This window comes from Takifugu flavidus, chromosome 18 (assembly GCF_003711565.1).
Source record: "Takifugu flavidus isolate HTHZ2018 chromosome 18, ASM371156v2, whole genome shotgun sequence".
Classification (NCBI taxonomy): Eukaryota; Metazoa; Chordata; class Actinopteri; order Tetraodontiformes; family Tetraodontidae; genus Takifugu; species Takifugu flavidus.
This window is the reverse complement of record NC_079537.1, coordinates 2421357-2438377: the sequence shown is the minus strand read 5'-3', so window position 1 is coordinate 2438377 and position 17021 is coordinate 2421357. Positions and strand designations below refer to the sequence as shown.

The window sequence follows — 17021 nt, the reverse complement described above, 5'->3', positions numbered from 1 at the left end:
TCCCCCTTTTTAAGTTGTTTTGAACCGTGCCAGCTGTGAGGAATGTTGCAGCCAGAATGAAGGAGAACTGGACCGTTTTGAAGCTAACTATCCTAAACTTAAGGATATGGACGAGTTTAAATTAGTTTTACCTGTGGAAATTACATTTTCATGGGATTTGTTTCTTATTCCCTAAATCTAACCGACTAGTTTCCAATCTCATATCATTCATATAAATGACGTTTTACAAGGGGAGTTTGTTGGGTTGGAATTTAATAAAGGTCAAGCTGCTCTACCATTCTGACTTTGAAGTAGTGTAGATTATAGAGTGGTCACTAGGGGGCGACAATAGCATTTTTTTTAATTCGGGGGAAACCACAAAAATAAACGTTAGTCACATCATTATAAACGTTATTGAATTGAATTGTGGAAAAAGTAGTTCGCTTGTATGCGTCATGAAAAGCCCATTATTTATTTTCCACTTGAAATTCAGGGCTAGTACCGCCTGTTAAGTGGTGACTTTATCGCATGGATTAATTGTTTTTTTCCACACATCTGCCTGTATCTTTACAAGAAAATATAAAAGTCACCATTTTTGTTGGAACTGTACGTAAATACCCAGTTTAGTCTTTGTTTGCGATTTCATATACTGAAACGTGACATGAACTGACAAGAAAATGAATGGCAGCTGAGATTTGATAATTAATGAATGGAAATATAAAAATGGGATAAAAGTAGTTGTTACATTAGGTTTCAAGTTTTTGTTAAGTGTAAATTGCCTACTAGAAGAGTGAAAGTCCGGATGATTGGTTTATTAATCCTTTAACAATTCCAGTGGTGACTAAAACTAAAATCCGCTCAACGAGACTAATCCTTTTTTCAGAATTGTAATTTAACTAATCTGCTTACTTTAAAAATGAAAACAGACAATAGGTTTAACCCTGTTTATGACCGTGTTCGATCAGGAATCGATAAAGCTGCACGCGCCTGTCTGCTGTGCATCACTCCAAGCCCTCAGATGATCGCTTCAATTTAACTTTATCAATACGTCCAACCCACGCGCGCGCACGTGGCGGCAACGCGCATTGATACCGAGTACTCCGGTCTCGGACTGAGCCGAACCGCGCGCGTTTCTCTGCCGATTGAAGCCTTTGAACTGCTTCGCCACGGGAGCGTCACGTGCGGATCGCGGTGAATTAATATTCACTTTCCGGCGGACCGATCACTTGTTCCACACCGCGTTTGGTTATCGATTAAAAATCATTCACTCTTTCGATGGCCGGGCTCGGTTTCAGAGTTTCAGGGCCTCCGTGGAAGAAAATTTCGGACCGGTCTTTTAAATTTGGTTTTTATTCGGCACACTTCAGCTAAATAGTGCGTTATTTATGATTTAACGTAGCTAATAAATTAGGCTCAACAGATAGAGCTTTGATTATTAGCAACTGTGCTGCTAATCAGAAGGTCCGAATACCGGATTCTTTTATTTCTAATAGTAATTTGGAACGCTTAATGGGCCGAAACAGATTAAAACATTTGTACATTTATTAAAACGTGAGGGTGACTTTAAATTTGTTTCGATTAAATAATAAGCAAATTAAGGGGACTGGTAAAAAGACATATCATTGTTTCCAAATACATTTCTGTCATTAAAAAACATTAGTCAAATCATACATGAACAGAAATCAATTTTACAACTTTATTTACTTCGAAACGGAGACGGATCTCAATTCAATTACGAGTGAGCGTTTGAGCCTCAGGATGACGTGCACGGCCTTCTTGACCGCAGGCCCGCCTGTAGTGCCTCCCTTTCACCGCTGAGGGGCGGTAGTGGACCGGGTGGACGCCAGCAGCGCCCAGGCTGGTGCGACTTGGCTTCAGAATGGATAAAATGCTCCACCAGTTCAACTGAAGCCAGTCTACGGTGACACCGGTGCACACACCATCAATAAACAGCCATTTAAAGTAAGGTAAGTTTAAAACAACGAACGAACTGATGGAAGATAAGGCCAAACCTAAAGCTCATACAATTAATAATCTCTTCAAATCTCGTCAATCCAGATGATTAGGAGGTCTTTGTTCGAAGCACACGTCATTCTTGAAACTGTTTCAGCGCTGTTTTAGGACTGCGTAGCCTGTGTGGATGCAGCAGTCACGTTTTATCAACGATCATTCCTAGCGACATCTCTCTGTAAACCTGCCACCTCTTTATTTAAGAGCTGGGGAGCTGAAAGAGGTTCTCTTTGGTCAGTGTTGTTCACCATTTTCAGCCCATATTTTACAATGAATGCATTTTATTAGTCATAAACTACGCCTGTCTCTCGTGACATCTTCCTCCCTATTGGCACGCGCGCGCGCGCGCAGCCCACCCTCCCCATTTTGTGGACTTTGTTTAAAAAGAAGTCTTCTCGCTGTTCACCACATGAGGGATATCGGACAAACCCATTTTGATCGGTGAGTCCGATTCACACATCATCTCACACTATTTTCAGCCTGAAATGAAGTAGTAAAGTAGCTTTGTGGTAAGTGGGGCTACTTTTCCACAGTTACACACACAATCTTTTGAGGGAGTGTGTGATTTGGTAGGATTTTTGTCCGTGCGTTTTTTGTGTGTGTTTTATCCAAATGTAATACAATTTCCCCCCACGTCTGTTCCTTGCAATGTTGTATTTACAACAGCTTAAAAATGTTGTAAGAACCTTACTGCATAGTAATATTTTGTTTCCCTACTGATAAAAACTTCCAAACTAAAAAGGTTAAGCTAAACTATTTCAGGTGAATCACAATCAACAGTAGCGCATTTACTACAGTAAAGTGCAGCTGTGTTGCTGCAACTGTTTTTGTTTGTTGTGTTGTTTTTGTTTTCTTCTTGACTTCATTTGGCTGATTGGCTGACTTTAACATTTAAAACAAAAAAATCTTGATTCTTTACAACATAAAGAATGAAGACTGCTACATATATATTTCGAATTGGATACATAATAATGATATATGTTACATTAGTGTCTAAGTAAGATTTTAAATACAGCAATTTACTCTTGTTATTGTTACTTTGTAACACATCAGAATACCTCCCTTATATGTGGTTCCAAGGATTTGAGCACTTCTCTGTCCTCCATGTTGGTTTGTGGCCTTGTGTAAATAGGCTAAAAATAGTATTTTTTACTTCTCAGCAGGATCATACACGACTTAAACCTTGTTTAACTAATTAACTCACCTTGTTCTATTTCATTTTAAATTGTCAGTTAAAACAAATATGGCAACTTGACCTTGTTTCAAGTTTTAAAAATTGTGAAAATATGTCCCAGTCTTTTGTGTGAATCCCCCAAACTGTCCAGTGTTTGTCTAATTTCTCTCAAGAACACATGTGAGTCAGTTCCCCTCACATTTCTCTGTGGTTCACCCTGTGGCCATTTAAAGAGTTCTGATTGGAAACAAACAGAATTATTTAGGCCTTAAACTCTAAGGTTTGAATCTGCAAATCAAGTCTGATCTCTGATGATGGTTAACAGTCAGATTAGATACATTTTTAGGAAATCAAAAGCATAAACATTAAAGTAAACCCTTATAAACCTCTGTAAACTTCTGAAAAGGCATCATATCAATATCATTCTGGAACTTGCCTGTGGAAGATCACCTTCTGTGTGACATTGTTATTATCTTTACACTACATTTTTACTCTTTTCAAAGGCTTTTGATTATCTTTTAATATTTTACTGTAGTGTACTGCAGTAGTAATATTTCAAATCAAAATACTTTGAGTCCTTTTGTTTCATTTTCTTTGATTCAGGACTTTTGAAAAGCTCAGATATATGTATGAATAAAAGACACCAGGCATGCAGGACAGAAATGTAAGGATACTAAAATGAAGATGAATGATTCCTAATTGCCCTTCACAAAAAATGTTAAAGCGATCATCAAGTGTGGGTCAAAAATTATAAGAAAAACTTCTTCATGTCCAGAACTGATACAGGTGCTGCTGTTACTAAAACATCTTCACAATTGTACCAAGAACATCGAGGTTAAACAACTCTTATTTTCTCTTGTGTGTGAAAAAATACCTGGATGAAAGCTTCATTAACTACTGTTTAGTAACAGTCACTCATAAGCTTTAGGCAGTAAACCTATCACAATGTTTTATAAAACTGCTATGCAGTAATTCATAATTCTCTATTGTTTCACCCATCGGTTTTGTGTAATTGGAGAAAAAAAAAGACCATAGAGGTTAATCTCATATTGAGATTATCTTTATTTCTGTATTCTGAGGAAAGTTTTTACCTCTGTTGAGAAGCATTTGAACTTAGTGTGATAAAATGAACTAAGGTATATAAAACTACTGTTTTTCTTTTTTCTTCTGAAGCAACAATTCTGTAGACTTTGACCACAGACTGATCGTTACCTACCAGACCTTTACGATCTGCCATTGCTGTGTAGAATGATGTGTCAGCTCTTCTAGGCCTATTTTGCCTGAAAGATTAAGAACAGATCAGTTATAAGCAAAATTTCTCCCCCCAAAGATTCTGACCATGCAAATAATAATAATTGATGCTTTCAAAGAAATATATGAACCCTTTCAACACTGCCGTAAAACTGTTAGTTGATTAGCAGGCCCAGTGTCTACATTAGCTTGCTACATAGTCTGAACATCTGACATCATATTATAGAGATATTCCAGGGGGGAGAATAATGGGAAGGAAAGGTAACACAGACAGAACCAGCATGCAGACACTAACAATGTCTGTGTACTCTAATGATGGCGCTCATTACCCAGCAGTATTGTGTCTGTTTTTCTGTTGCAGCAAATATAGATGGAGATTCTTGTTACTTCTGAGACAGAGAAGGGACGGTGTCCGGCAGTGGACGTATCGTGGGATGAGCGTCTGAGGAGACAGAGGACTGGATGATACTGGTATACCGTGAAGACTAAACTTCTATGTCATTACCTCATTTAACGTCCATTGAGATTGAAATTGCACAGGTTGAGGTGGGGTAACGAACCTGCTTTAGGCTAAGTACAATGTGACAAATATATGTTCTAGTTCATGCACAAATAGATATTGAATCATTGGGATTCAGGCGTTTAATTTGGGATGGGAAAGACAAGCTCAGTCACCTCACCTGTTACTGTATGAGCCATCTAACAAGGGCTCTTGCTACCTCTGTCACAAAAAGGAATTGTGACTTATCATAGTTAAAGCAGAAAGATACTTAGCTCACTTGGGTACTTGATTTAATGTAAAATGTGATGATTCTCAGTCTTAGCTTTACTAAACTTGAGTTGCTTGTAACATTCTCTAATTTTGAAATAAAAATATGTACAAAAATCTTTTTCTCATAAATACGAACAGCATTTACTCATCATTTGCTATTCCGTTAGTGATTAACTATGCACTGTACATCCACACTTCTGCAGATAACTATTCAACTCAGTCAGTACCAAAATAAAAGGGAATGTCTGTCTCCCCTGAAAATATGAAAAATCAATCAGCTGAGTCATTGTTGCTTCATTTTCTTTACCCTGTTTTTGACGCCAGGCTGTAAATCAGACAGAAACAGGGCTGTTTGGTGGCAAAAACCATTCAAAAACTACTGTTGGGTTGCAAAGAATGTTTTCACAAAAACAAATATATTGCCTTGCTTCAAATATGTTATCTGCTGAAACAGATGCTCAGCGTAGTTTCAACAAAGGAAATGCAAATATGACTTTAGTCAGGGACTACTTTCAACAGAGTTTAATCCACATATGGTGGGTTTTAGCCATCAGTGTGCAGGTTCAGGTCGAATCATGCCTAATTGTGTGTGTTGTAAAGAATTGTCCAGTCTCACACTGTGGCTTTCTGATCTGACAACATGAAATACGAAGTTGATTTTAAGTTAAATGTCCCCAGTGTTGTACTTGAAACATGTGCTTGATAAATGTAAATGTATGGATTGTGTTCCAATATCAAGTCTGCATATGATTTTTTTTTTTTACATCAGGCAGGGGAAGAATGATTTCAGTGATTGCTCTTTTTAAAACAAAATTGAATCATCAAACCTGTAAGATGTGATTGCAAAGCTGCTAAAGTGGACAACAGTGTCCACAAGTTTGATAGCGCCTCTGTCAATACAGAAATTAACAAATGATTTTCATATGTTATGAAAAAGAAAAAATAAATGTCTATTTTTTTCTGCACATCCTAGGGGCCGTTTGTCTCCTCCTCCTGCATTCCTGCCTAATTCACCCTGTTTTCCTGTAGCCTTTGACCCATCCACCCTTCCCCCCACTACTGAACAGCGTTATGCATAAAGGCAGGGCATGCGTGGAGGAAAAAGTCATTTCCTGAAATCTCTTCCTCCAGTGCATTTAGACAAACTTGCAATAGTAATAAACTTTTCCGCTGCACTATTGATTCATTGCATTTCAAAGAAAAATATTTCTTGTAATTTCTTTAATACTTTGTTGTTTACAAAAACATGAGCTGTGTCAAAACATACTGCACTCATTTTCTTTGTCAGTCTGAGATTTGAGTTTTTTTGGTCAATCAAAAATAATGTACTGCATATCTGTATTCTATCTGTCAGACTGGTGCTTAAGACCTAAGACTTGTGCTTTAGTAACTCAGTTGAAGTCATAATGTTCTACTACCTTGTGCTTGTATTTCAAAGTGTTTTATCATGCTGGTCTAATTTTAAAGAAACAACAAGACACCCTAATTGTGCATTTGAGCTCAAAACTGTTTAATTTGATTGCCATGAGCTGCAATTAACCCGAGGCCTGCAACATTGGAAATACCTGTTATATCACAGGTAGATGGACCTTTTCAGATGTTTCGAATATAATTGCGAATGCCGGCAGTGTAGCAGCCCCCTAAATCAGGTTGCTTAACAAATAAAAAACCAAAACGTTGGCATAGTGTCGTGCATGTCAGACTATACATGTGTGGGAGTGGAGTGAGAGGGGCAAAAGTCATTCTCAGACAGGAGCATTTTAGTTTCCCCTTAAAAGAGTGGGAAAAGAGAAGTGGAGACTGGCTGGTGTGAGGGACAAGCGGGTTATATAGTAGGTTTACTGCAATTAATTCAATACTCTGAAAATTAAGACTTTGATTGGTTGTTTTTGGGGAGCGTATGCATATACTGCACACTTACTGCTTTATAACTCAATCTGTTTAATCTAATAAAAGATATTGCTTGTGAGATTATATTATTTTTGGATGAGTAAAGCCTGAAGGGTTTAAACATTTGTTGCTTTTGTTTTATTACTACCCCAAGAAAACATTTTCAGTGCAGGCTAATAATACGTGTGCTCAGCACTTAACGCGCACTGGAGAGTCCAAACATGACCTGCGCACCACTTTAACGGGAGGTGACGGTAACGTCTATAGTCAACCATTTCATAAACCGGAATTTTACAATAAAATATTTGGCTTTCTGGAACTGCGTACGGCAATAATAGGGAATAGCTACTGCACGCCACTCGTGATGAAGGAATGGCTTCATGCAGTTGCAGGTTTGGATCCATTTTGTGTGGGGGAGCCATTTTCTGACAGCGAGCGCAGTGCCACGTTGCCTGCGGGCAGCATTGTGTGGCTGCAGTGTGCACACGGCAGCTCAGGTGAAGGAAATACTACATTAAAAGACGAATCCACACGAAATTCGGCGACCACGCAGCACCAGAGCGCCAGTGTGCAACAGCCAGCCAGTGTTCGTGTGCGCGGAGGGGGAGAGGCAGGCAGGCCTCTCAGTCAGCCTCCATTTTGAGAAGCGTCTGTGTTTCCACGCAGAGGGCGCGCGCTGCGTGTGTGGCGCTGTTGCCGGGTGACTGCGTCACGCGCTTTTCCTGTGCGTCCACTTTGAGAAATAAGTCGACTACGTTTGAGCCCGAACGCGGCAGGCTGGCTGACAATATGCTATATTTCAGTCTTCTGCCTTCGACAGCCTTGTTGCGAAAGTGCAATTAGGCTACTTTAGTGCCCCACAGAGCGAAGAGGGGTGTGTGTGTTTAGGTCCACGTCCGTGTCGCTGGTTTCAGCGTGGAAGCGGAACCCGTGGAAGTCCTCCCACGGGTCCCGCGAGCAGTTGTCAACCCTCGTGGCCCTCGAGGCAGAAGGGGCCCTGAACCCTTGTTACGTGTTTCTAAAAGTCCGAAGCTCATCGATGGCCTTTTATGTAACATCATGACGACTTCAACACTCATCATATTCATCCAGCGGGTGGGAGAAAGGGGGGTTGTAGCAGGCGGTGCCTCCATATTCAAATATGAACGTGTTCGCCACACAGGCCTTCTGCTAAGCTAAGCTAGGCTAGCAGAGAGAAGGATCTGCCTACGGGCGAGTGTACAATGCGCGACCAACGCAACGTCGTGTTAGGCTTTATCTCGCGAAGGTATGTGGAGTTTAAACTTTGCACGCACGGACAGGCGTGCGCGCGTAGCCACGTCATGTTGCAAGACAGCCACATGCGAGACTTGCCCTGTCGTGCACATATACAGTGAGTAAGGCAACGCGGATTGACCGCAATTAAGGGTCTGGATTTATTGCTAAACGCTGGTCATCTGGTGAATACCCTACGATGACGATGGGGGATACCCCCTCCTTTCTCTTCTCTCCAACCTACTCCAAATACACCACGTGGTTCCTCTTCGCAAATAATAAAAAAAGCATGGGCGGCGTCACCCATCTGCCGGCAGCAGGCGGATCGCCGAAAGAGGGAAGGGTAGAAAACCAGAGAGAGGCGGAGAGAGAGGAAAACATTTTCCCGATCTGATCCCGCCATAGTTTTACCCCCACTCTTCCACCACAGACAGAACCATCACCAAACCCATCCAGTACAACCCACCTCCTCCATACTGCGATTGAGAGGCTGTAGACTGCTGCTGTGTTCATCTGCAGGAGCCGACTGCAAGTCAGGGGATATCGCTTCTCTCCTCCATTGATTCAACTGGATTTACCGCTTATTTCCAACCTAACCACATTGATTTCACTTTTTTTTAAACTTACTTTTGCCGCTTTAAATTTGTTGAATATTTTCTGCATCCCTTCTTTTGATCTCGTGTGATTTCCACTTTTAGTTTCGTGTGGCAAGTGCGACAATATTGTTTGCGCTTGTAGCAAATCCAGCAGAGTTAACTTTTTCGTAGCTGGCTTTAATTTTCAGTTGTTCCTGGTTTTGTTGTATTTTTTTGGACTTGGACAAACAATCTCCACCATGCACAAGCTATACATTGGGAATTTAGGCGAAAGTGTGACTGCCGAGGACTTGGGAAAAACCTTTGACGACCACAAGATTCCATACACCGGACAGTTTCTGATGAAAACCGGTTATGCGTTTGTGGATTGCCCGGACGATCAGTGGGCAATGAAGGCTATCGAGACGTTTTCTGGTGAGTTAAGGTGGACTATCGACAGCCCCAGAGCCCCACCACCCCCCTTAGTTTCATTCATTCTAAAGCGCTACACATATCCGCTGCTGCATGCGTGCACACCTTCAGCTGTGCACCCGAGTTTGGCCCCCCATCTTTTGCTACTTAATTTGGTTGAAATTACAGCCACACGATTATTTTATTGGCGGTGGCTTAATGTCGACGAGATAGCCGTACGCCCCTTGGATCCATTCAACTTCTGTGGGAGGGGGAGGGACACACGTAGTAAAGCTTTACCGTAAAGCCTGAGTCGCCTGTCCAACGTAAAGCAGTGTAACCTCCGGACTGGGGACGTTCCTGTCGAACATATTTCCATTCCTCTCACTCGTAATCCGGGTATGATGTGTCAAACACACTAAGGAAACTTAACGTGCATGTGTTGCATGCTCAGCACCGAGAAGTCTCAAATGAAAGCCCCCCAACCCCTTTAAAACCATACTTCACTGTGACTACGGTTCCATATTAAAATCTTTACCTTACAACGGGAATCAATTCACACCCCGGGTCTTTGTGGACCTGGAATGGTCGACAAGGATCGGTGGTACAGTTGAGGCTTGGGTCACACCATGGCGTCAGTGTTCGTGGCCTATTTCTCTTACGGAACGTCAGGCAAGGTCGACATGCCTGTAAGCGGTGTGCTTTCAATACACGAACCACCCAAAAGTCTCCAATAACTCTCTCAGCAGAACGTCTAACCCACAACCTGTGTCACGGTGCTGTAAGATGAAGGTTTAGGTGGCAGAAATCAAACGTACACTCAACTGCGACTCCTCGTAATCACATTTTAGAGTTCTTAGGCACAACCTTAACCTTTGGAGCTTTGTTGCTCTCAATTTGTTCTTATTTCCCAATTACCAGACTCCTATTGTTTCCAGCTAGCTTAGCTAAACACTCGTTTCCATTTTAGCCGTACTAAATTTAGCGTATTTTTCGTAGGCCTCAAGACCCTCTACGCAACATGCGTAGAAGTAGCATGTAGCTACTGTGTTCAAAAACTGTAATTTTATTTTTAATTTTTGCAGGTAAGGTGGAACTTAAGGGGAAACGTATCGAGGTCGAGCATTCTGTTCCCAAGAAGCAAAGGTATTGAACAGCCTTTTTATTTCCTACCCTCACCCCCCCAAATCTGTTTTAATGTGTTGCGTCACCTTGCCATGGACTTTTCTCATTAAGTTGTTATTCAGGGCGACGATTTTGCACGGTCACTCGCATCTTCTGGTGTCGTGGTGTAAATTCGTGAGGATATAATGTGATTTTTGAAAAGCTGTATCGGGGCTGTGCCCGTTGGTGCGAGCGTGGGGAGACCCAACTTTGTCGGCCATTACTGTGGAAGTGAGCAGCCGCCTGCCGTGCTGTGTCATGTAGATGGGGGTCTCCTCCTGCTGGGGTTGCTGCCCTAAACCCAAAAACTTTTCAGGCCACAGGATCATTTACTGCAACTTACATTCTAACTATGCAAACACGTCTCCAACGCAGAGGTCCAGTGTTTTAAAAATCACCCATTAGGCTATCCGGAGTTTAATTCCCGCAGAGTATAATGGAGACACTTTTAAACTCGTTTTGGATCTTGTGTTTATTTGTAATTTGCTAGTGGAAGTAGTGGGTGTACGTTTTCTTCGTGCACGTTATTTGGGACAAGTTTACGTTTTGCAAGTGGTTCTGCGTTGTTCATTGCATATATGTATATATTTATATATATATTTCATGAAAATAGTTTCGTATCATAGTGTTACCCACGTATATTAAATGTTATATAGCCTACTCCTGACCTAATTTACAGCATAGATGGCCTAAACAGGTGGTTAAACACAGCTAACTGCTTGTTTTGCACAGTTGAATGTAAACGTGTTTTTTTTTACAAACTATTGCCATTGTTTTCATAGTCAGCAGAATTAGGTTGAAATAGGCAATTGTGGATAAGTATTTTTGAAATACCAATTTGGTTTATTTATATTGGCTGTTTAACATTTATTTAAAAAACATCCTGTAATTATTGTGTTTAAAAGGGGTCCATTACAGGTCCACTGCACTTTCCTGGGAGACTGACTTGACCTGCTTTTCAAACAAGTATTGTGGAATTTGCCTAAAGATCATCATTCATGTCTGTAACCTTTGACACAGATACAAAGTGTGCAGTGAGGGAAGTTCTCCATGTTCCGCCATTTATGCACACGTGTGTCTGTTTCTTTCCCATGATCCAGACACCATTTAGTGGATCGTTTAACCAGGGGTTTGCGGAGGGATTCAATGAGCACTAATAGTTAAGGTAACTGCAAATGTCACTTTGTGGCAATTTTAGCTAAAATGCTCAAATATTGGGGCAGTTATTTGGGGGTTAGGGTTGGTGGGGTGGCTTTGCCTTCAGTTTCTATGTAGTTGCATGACTGGTGTTACACAAAATCCAAGCAAATTTGCATTTTTCCCTGGATAAATTGTAAGCAGAAATACTGTATGTAACCAATATGGCTGGCTGTAATTTAAAAAAAATTCTCAGCAGGTCAGCAGATTATTCGTAAGGCCCCGTGTTTGTGCAAAGGGCTGTCCTGTGTTTTCTCTCTGATAACCCTGGAGAGCTGTGTGATAATGATGATTTGTGAGGAGGGGGCCACAGTGGGTGAGCTGAGACCTTCCGTCTTTCCACGACACGTGTTGAGTTCACGCAGCGGAGTAACTCCACATTAGGCAGTGAGGGCAAAATGGCGAAGCTCTGGCTGAAGAAAACTGCAGGCTGTGTGTGTGGGTGTGTTAGTCTATGAGTGTTTTTACATTCATGCCTTTTTCTGGGTTTATGCAATTCCAGACTCACCCTGCTGCATGACTGTACTGAACATGCATGAGTGTGTGTTCATCTGAGGGGGGGGATAAATACCTCAAATGTGGATTAATTCATGGAAGCCAGTTATGGGAATCCCCATCTTAAAATGGCCGTTCATACTGACAGAGCGAGAGCAACCAATCCAAATGACATCTCGGATTATTGTGCTGAAATATTGATGTCAAATATTTGCTGACAGAACAGTGACTTTTTATTTATTTATTTATTTATTTAAAAAAAGAAATAATTTCTACCTACCAGATTCTGATGTAAACCTTTGCTATATCTCAGCGACTTGTAGCATTGATCCTATTTTACTTGAATTTGTAATATTGACTTAAAAATCCCAACTGTAATTTTCCCTCCTTGTCATCTTTCTTGTGATTCGTCTTAGATGATATGAATTTACATCGTGTGTTTGGGTTAGGGTTTATGTGTTCAACGCCATAAAGTTGGTCTGATGCTGTTTTTTCCACCCCACCCCCCCTATGTGGAGCCTCAATGGAGGTGTGTGTTTATGTGGGAGGGGTGGGCATTCAGAGGGAACAAATCCTTTATTTTAGTGGGGGAGGGGTGGTGCTGTAAGGGGAAGTTCTAAGGTTCAATCCCTTCTTTCCATTCTATAGACTATTGGTGCTGGATCCCATATAGGCCGCAGGGGGCGCCGCCCATAACTGCCCCTTACCACCGACCATCTGACCCATGTGTCTGTATGCATCAATAATACGAGGGATCATATTTCAGCGAGATTTGTAATGTTGGTGAATAAGTTAATTGAAATGAGCATCAGGCTGTGGTCAGTGAACGGTAGAGAAGACGGAAGAGTTTGGGGCTCTTCAGGCATTGGGGCTGGACTCTGTGTGTGTGTGTGTGTGTGTGTGTGTGTGTGTGTGTGTGTGTGTGTGTTGAGGTTGGACAGAGGGAACAACCCATCCTTTCTGGAGAGAAAATGTCTTGGATGCCTGCAGAGAATGAATGCACAGTGAGCGTAGAAGAGACCAAAAGGAAAGGACAGTCTGAAATCGATGAGGTTGATCAACAGCGATGCTTTCAGAACGTCTGAGAAGGAACGTAGAGAAGGATCACGTTTGAAAAATATTTCTTTGTTTCAGATATTCCGAGTTGCTTGTCTGAACCGCTTGATTTGGTGAATGTGCTTTCTTGTGTGTGTTTTTACTGTTTATGCTCACAATATGGCAGATTAAAAGAACCAAATGTTTGAATATCTATCTTTGTTTTGTAAATTTTCTATGGATTATAATATTTAAATATATAATAGTCTATAGAAACTGACAATGTGATAACGGCATTCTAAAGCATAATTGCGTAGTATTAGCTGGCTACTTTTTGCAGTCCTTTTTAAATGACTGATTATAACTTTTGATATGAGAGCATGGTGAAAGTTAAAAATGAAACAATTATATTTCATGTTTGTTAGCTGTATACTACCTATGCTACTGCTATACTCCAATTTCCTTTAGGAATAGTAAGTGCTCTCATTTTCCTAACTATGGTGCGTTGCACTTATTTGGCTTGCTGTAAAACACACATGAAAAATGTAATTATTTTCTTTGTGAGTGCTTGACTGACAATTCTGCGATCTGTTTGTCATATTGGTTCTAAGTAGAAATGTCGGCATTAAGAAAAGAAATTAAATATGTAAGAATGCTAATTTTGCATTTTTTTTGTTCAAAGTGAAGACAATCCTTTATTATTCTTGAACACTGGATTTTCTGTAAGCAGTGGTGTTGAAATATATACTAATATATATATACTGTTGCATGTAGCCTATCCTGAATATATACTTTTTTTCCTATTCGTTTGATCCAGACGTCTTTGGCTGATTTCACAATTATTTTTGGTCCCTGGTTGTGCACACAACACACGCCCATCATGAGATCTAGCCCATTGGTCCAAGCATGGATTCCATATTTGACCAATTAAAATGATGCCAGTGGTTAGAATGCCTATATTGTGGCTTCTTCTTTGTACAATCTCGTATGACTAAGCAAAAGCTTCAAGCTATTCAGTGCAAATGTTTTTTTTTTAAACTTATTTGATGGTTTCTTAGGGGCTTATGTTTCAGACGCATTAAAATATTTCTGGATCTTAATGATCCTCTCCCCTACTTTTTAAAAATACTGATTTATTGTTAAAGATGAAACATTTGGTTTAACATGTACTGCAAATTATGAACCCCCCTCTAGTTTAGATGGACCTCCTGTTCATTGGCTGTCGACCAAGGGTTGGGCAGTCACACACACATACAGTATATATGGAGAAGCTAGACACACACACACACACACACACAGCTTGTTCTGGATAAATAAACATTAATGACTCCCTTGTTGAGTTGTAAAATACTTGCCACCTTTATAACAGTACCAACAGACTCTATTTACATAGCATGCTCCTTTATATGCTAATAACAAAATGGCATAATTCGCCACCTCTAAGCACAGGTATTGCTTTCAGCACCCTACATGTCCATATTCCCTCTGAACTTTCATATGGTTTGTGTGAGGTACGCCTAAAATGATGGTAAAGCAGGCAGATGGGGTTTGCCTGTAAGGGGTTTTAGAGGCTCCCAAAGTGTTCAAAGATCGTAGTATTTCATACGAAGTGTAAAAGTCGGAGAAAAGTAAAACCAGATTGTTGCTAAAGTTAATGTCGAGCCCTTTAATCCTCTGTCTTACCTTGTGATTCAGTCGTCAGTGCTATACCCTTCTTTTAAAACTTGATTTCTAACTTTACATATTTGGTTACTTTGTTAAGGGCTGGGGTTCTCCATCTCCAATCTTTGAAAAGACTGGGGAGTGTCCACATACATGGATGAAATCATTGAAATGTTTTGTGTAACGGCTACATTTTAAGAGCTGGGTTGTGAATAATAGCTGAGGTAGGGCAGGTCATCACTGGGTCAGAATACCGCAAAGCCATTTTGTAAGTGATAATTTGCCTGCTGGCCTTATATGCCTAATAGTAAAACTACTTCCTGTTTATCACATTCCGTGGGAGGTGTGTGTGTGCTGTTGAAAAGCCTTAAACGAGATTAAGCGGAGTGAAGGATCATTTCGCACAGGTGTTCAGTTTGTCTCGTGATCCCGGTTTGAAGTGACTTGAGACAAATTAGCTGAAGTGGGGGGCGATCACAAGATATTGGATGTCTGTTGGTAGAGTTTTGTAGTTTACCCAACCAGTGTGATGCAGTTTTTGAAAAGATTCTCCCACATTCTGAGATATTGCATCTTTGTTTTTGTCTTTTTAAAATATGTAGACTTCTTTGTTTTGTGGGGGGTGGGGGGGTGGACTAGGACTTAAATATATAACAATAAAGCAATTTAGTAAAGTCAGGGTATTGATCGTTTGACAAATTATGGTTATATCGGTTTGACATGATACTTTTGTCCTTAAAAGCATCAGACTATGATCAGGCAGGGAAAAGTAGCTCCACTTTTTTGCATTTATTTATTTATTTTTTGTTGAACTGGTTCGGTTGGAGCATTGCTTTAGGATGCTTTAGTGGAGTTGCTGCTTAGGTCCAGGTCAAAAAGTCACTTAAACCCTCAAGCATGTGAGTCAAACTTATGAGCATTGAAGGGTTTCAACTGCAGTATGTCAGAGTCTATCGGATGCTGCACATGATAGAGCAACGCCACAGGATTCCTCACTCTAAAATGACTGGCCATGAAGATTTTTTGTTTAATTTCTTTAAATGTGCAGCATTGTGTCTCTTCTGTTTAAATGTCTACAGTTTAGAATCACTCTTCCCTGTCCGTCGATTCGTGTCTTTAGGCTCATTCACTAACATGATATTGTTTTCATATGCAGCTATGTTCTTTGTGCTGTTTTGTGTTTATGCACTGAAAATGATTGTGCATGTGGAGGAAATGTGTGTGGCTGTGGATTTCATGCACAGAACGGGAGGGAGGATCAGAAGGTAATGGCACACCATGGTTTGTAAAGGAGGAGGGGATAGTGGGCGGAGGGAACCAGGGGGTGCGACCAATCCCCTGGCTCCAAGCAGCGCGGGAGGCGGGCGCCTAGCGTAGGGACGAGTGGCTCCCATAGGTCCTCCCTCGCTGCGTTGCTGACTTTTCACGCATGCTCCGACCTTCCCCTCGTCTCTCTTTCTTTCCCTTTTCTTTCTCTCCCCCTCTCTTGGCGTGTAGCCACATTCTCTGCACAATTCCAGAATTTTCAACAGTGATTGAAAGGTACTCAGCCAGATGAGATGATGAACTGAGACTGCCTAATATTCGCACATTAGATTTTTCCTTTCCCATCAGATGGGCTGCAGTTCTGCGCCGTCTTGAAATAAAGGAAACTGTAATCAGACTAAAAACACTGCTGCTGCTGTAGCACTTGGTTGTGGTGGCTTGTCTGTGGTCAGTGAATATATTTTGTGGTTTGTTTGTGCATCCCCTGTTTGCAGCATTGGTTTTTGAGATTCAGTGACAAGGGTGTTTGTTTCCAGCTGTGCTTTTCAGCCGTCACAGAAGGTCTTTGTTAACTGGCCAGTCTGGCACAGAACAGTGGTGCACCATAAAGAATGGGTTTAGATATCATTAACATCTGGCTTGCTGCACTCATTTGTTCAGACTCACTGCAAAAAGCCCCCCCGTCCCCCACGCATTACACTATAATGCTGCTTTTCCATAGAGACTGCTCATTTGATACTGGGTGGGTACATTTCCATGAAAAATCTTACCTTTTCAATAGATCTCATCTTGGTCAATGCTTTGTCCCACTGACCCACTCGGATTAAGTTCAGCTCCTTTCTTACAGGAAGATATTCTAATGTATGATGTATGTCTCTGTCCCCCT

The 17021-nt window shown here is 41.0% G+C and overlaps 1 protein-coding gene and 1 long non-coding RNA gene across 3 annotated transcripts in view; both read left to right on the top strand.

Moving 5' to 3' along the window:
* The first annotated feature begins 1181 nt into the window (after window positions 1-1181).
* On the top strand, window positions 1182-7201 carry LOC130515052 (uncharacterized). Its single transcript, XR_008947124.1, has 2 exons — window positions 1182-2430; window positions 4776-7201. It is a non-coding gene; the product is annotated as an uncharacterized LOC130515052 (long non-coding RNA).
* A 1436-nt stretch (window positions 7202-8637) lies between these two features.
* Window positions 8638-17021, top strand: part of igf2bp1 (insulin-like growth factor 2 mRNA binding protein 1) — a 40696-nt gene continuing 32312 nt past the window's right edge. Inside the window, exons 1-2 of one of the 2 annotated variants that reach the window (XM_057015035.1) lie at window positions 8638-9340; window positions 10402-10462. In XM_057015035.1, the coding sequence (XP_056871015.1) occupies window positions 9166-9340; window positions 10402-10462 (236 nt within the window). In that variant the 5' untranslated portion in view covers window positions 8638-9165. The remainder of the gene's footprint in view (window positions 9341-10401; window positions 10463-17021) is intronic. The other variant, XM_057015036.1, reaches the window with a different exon arrangement.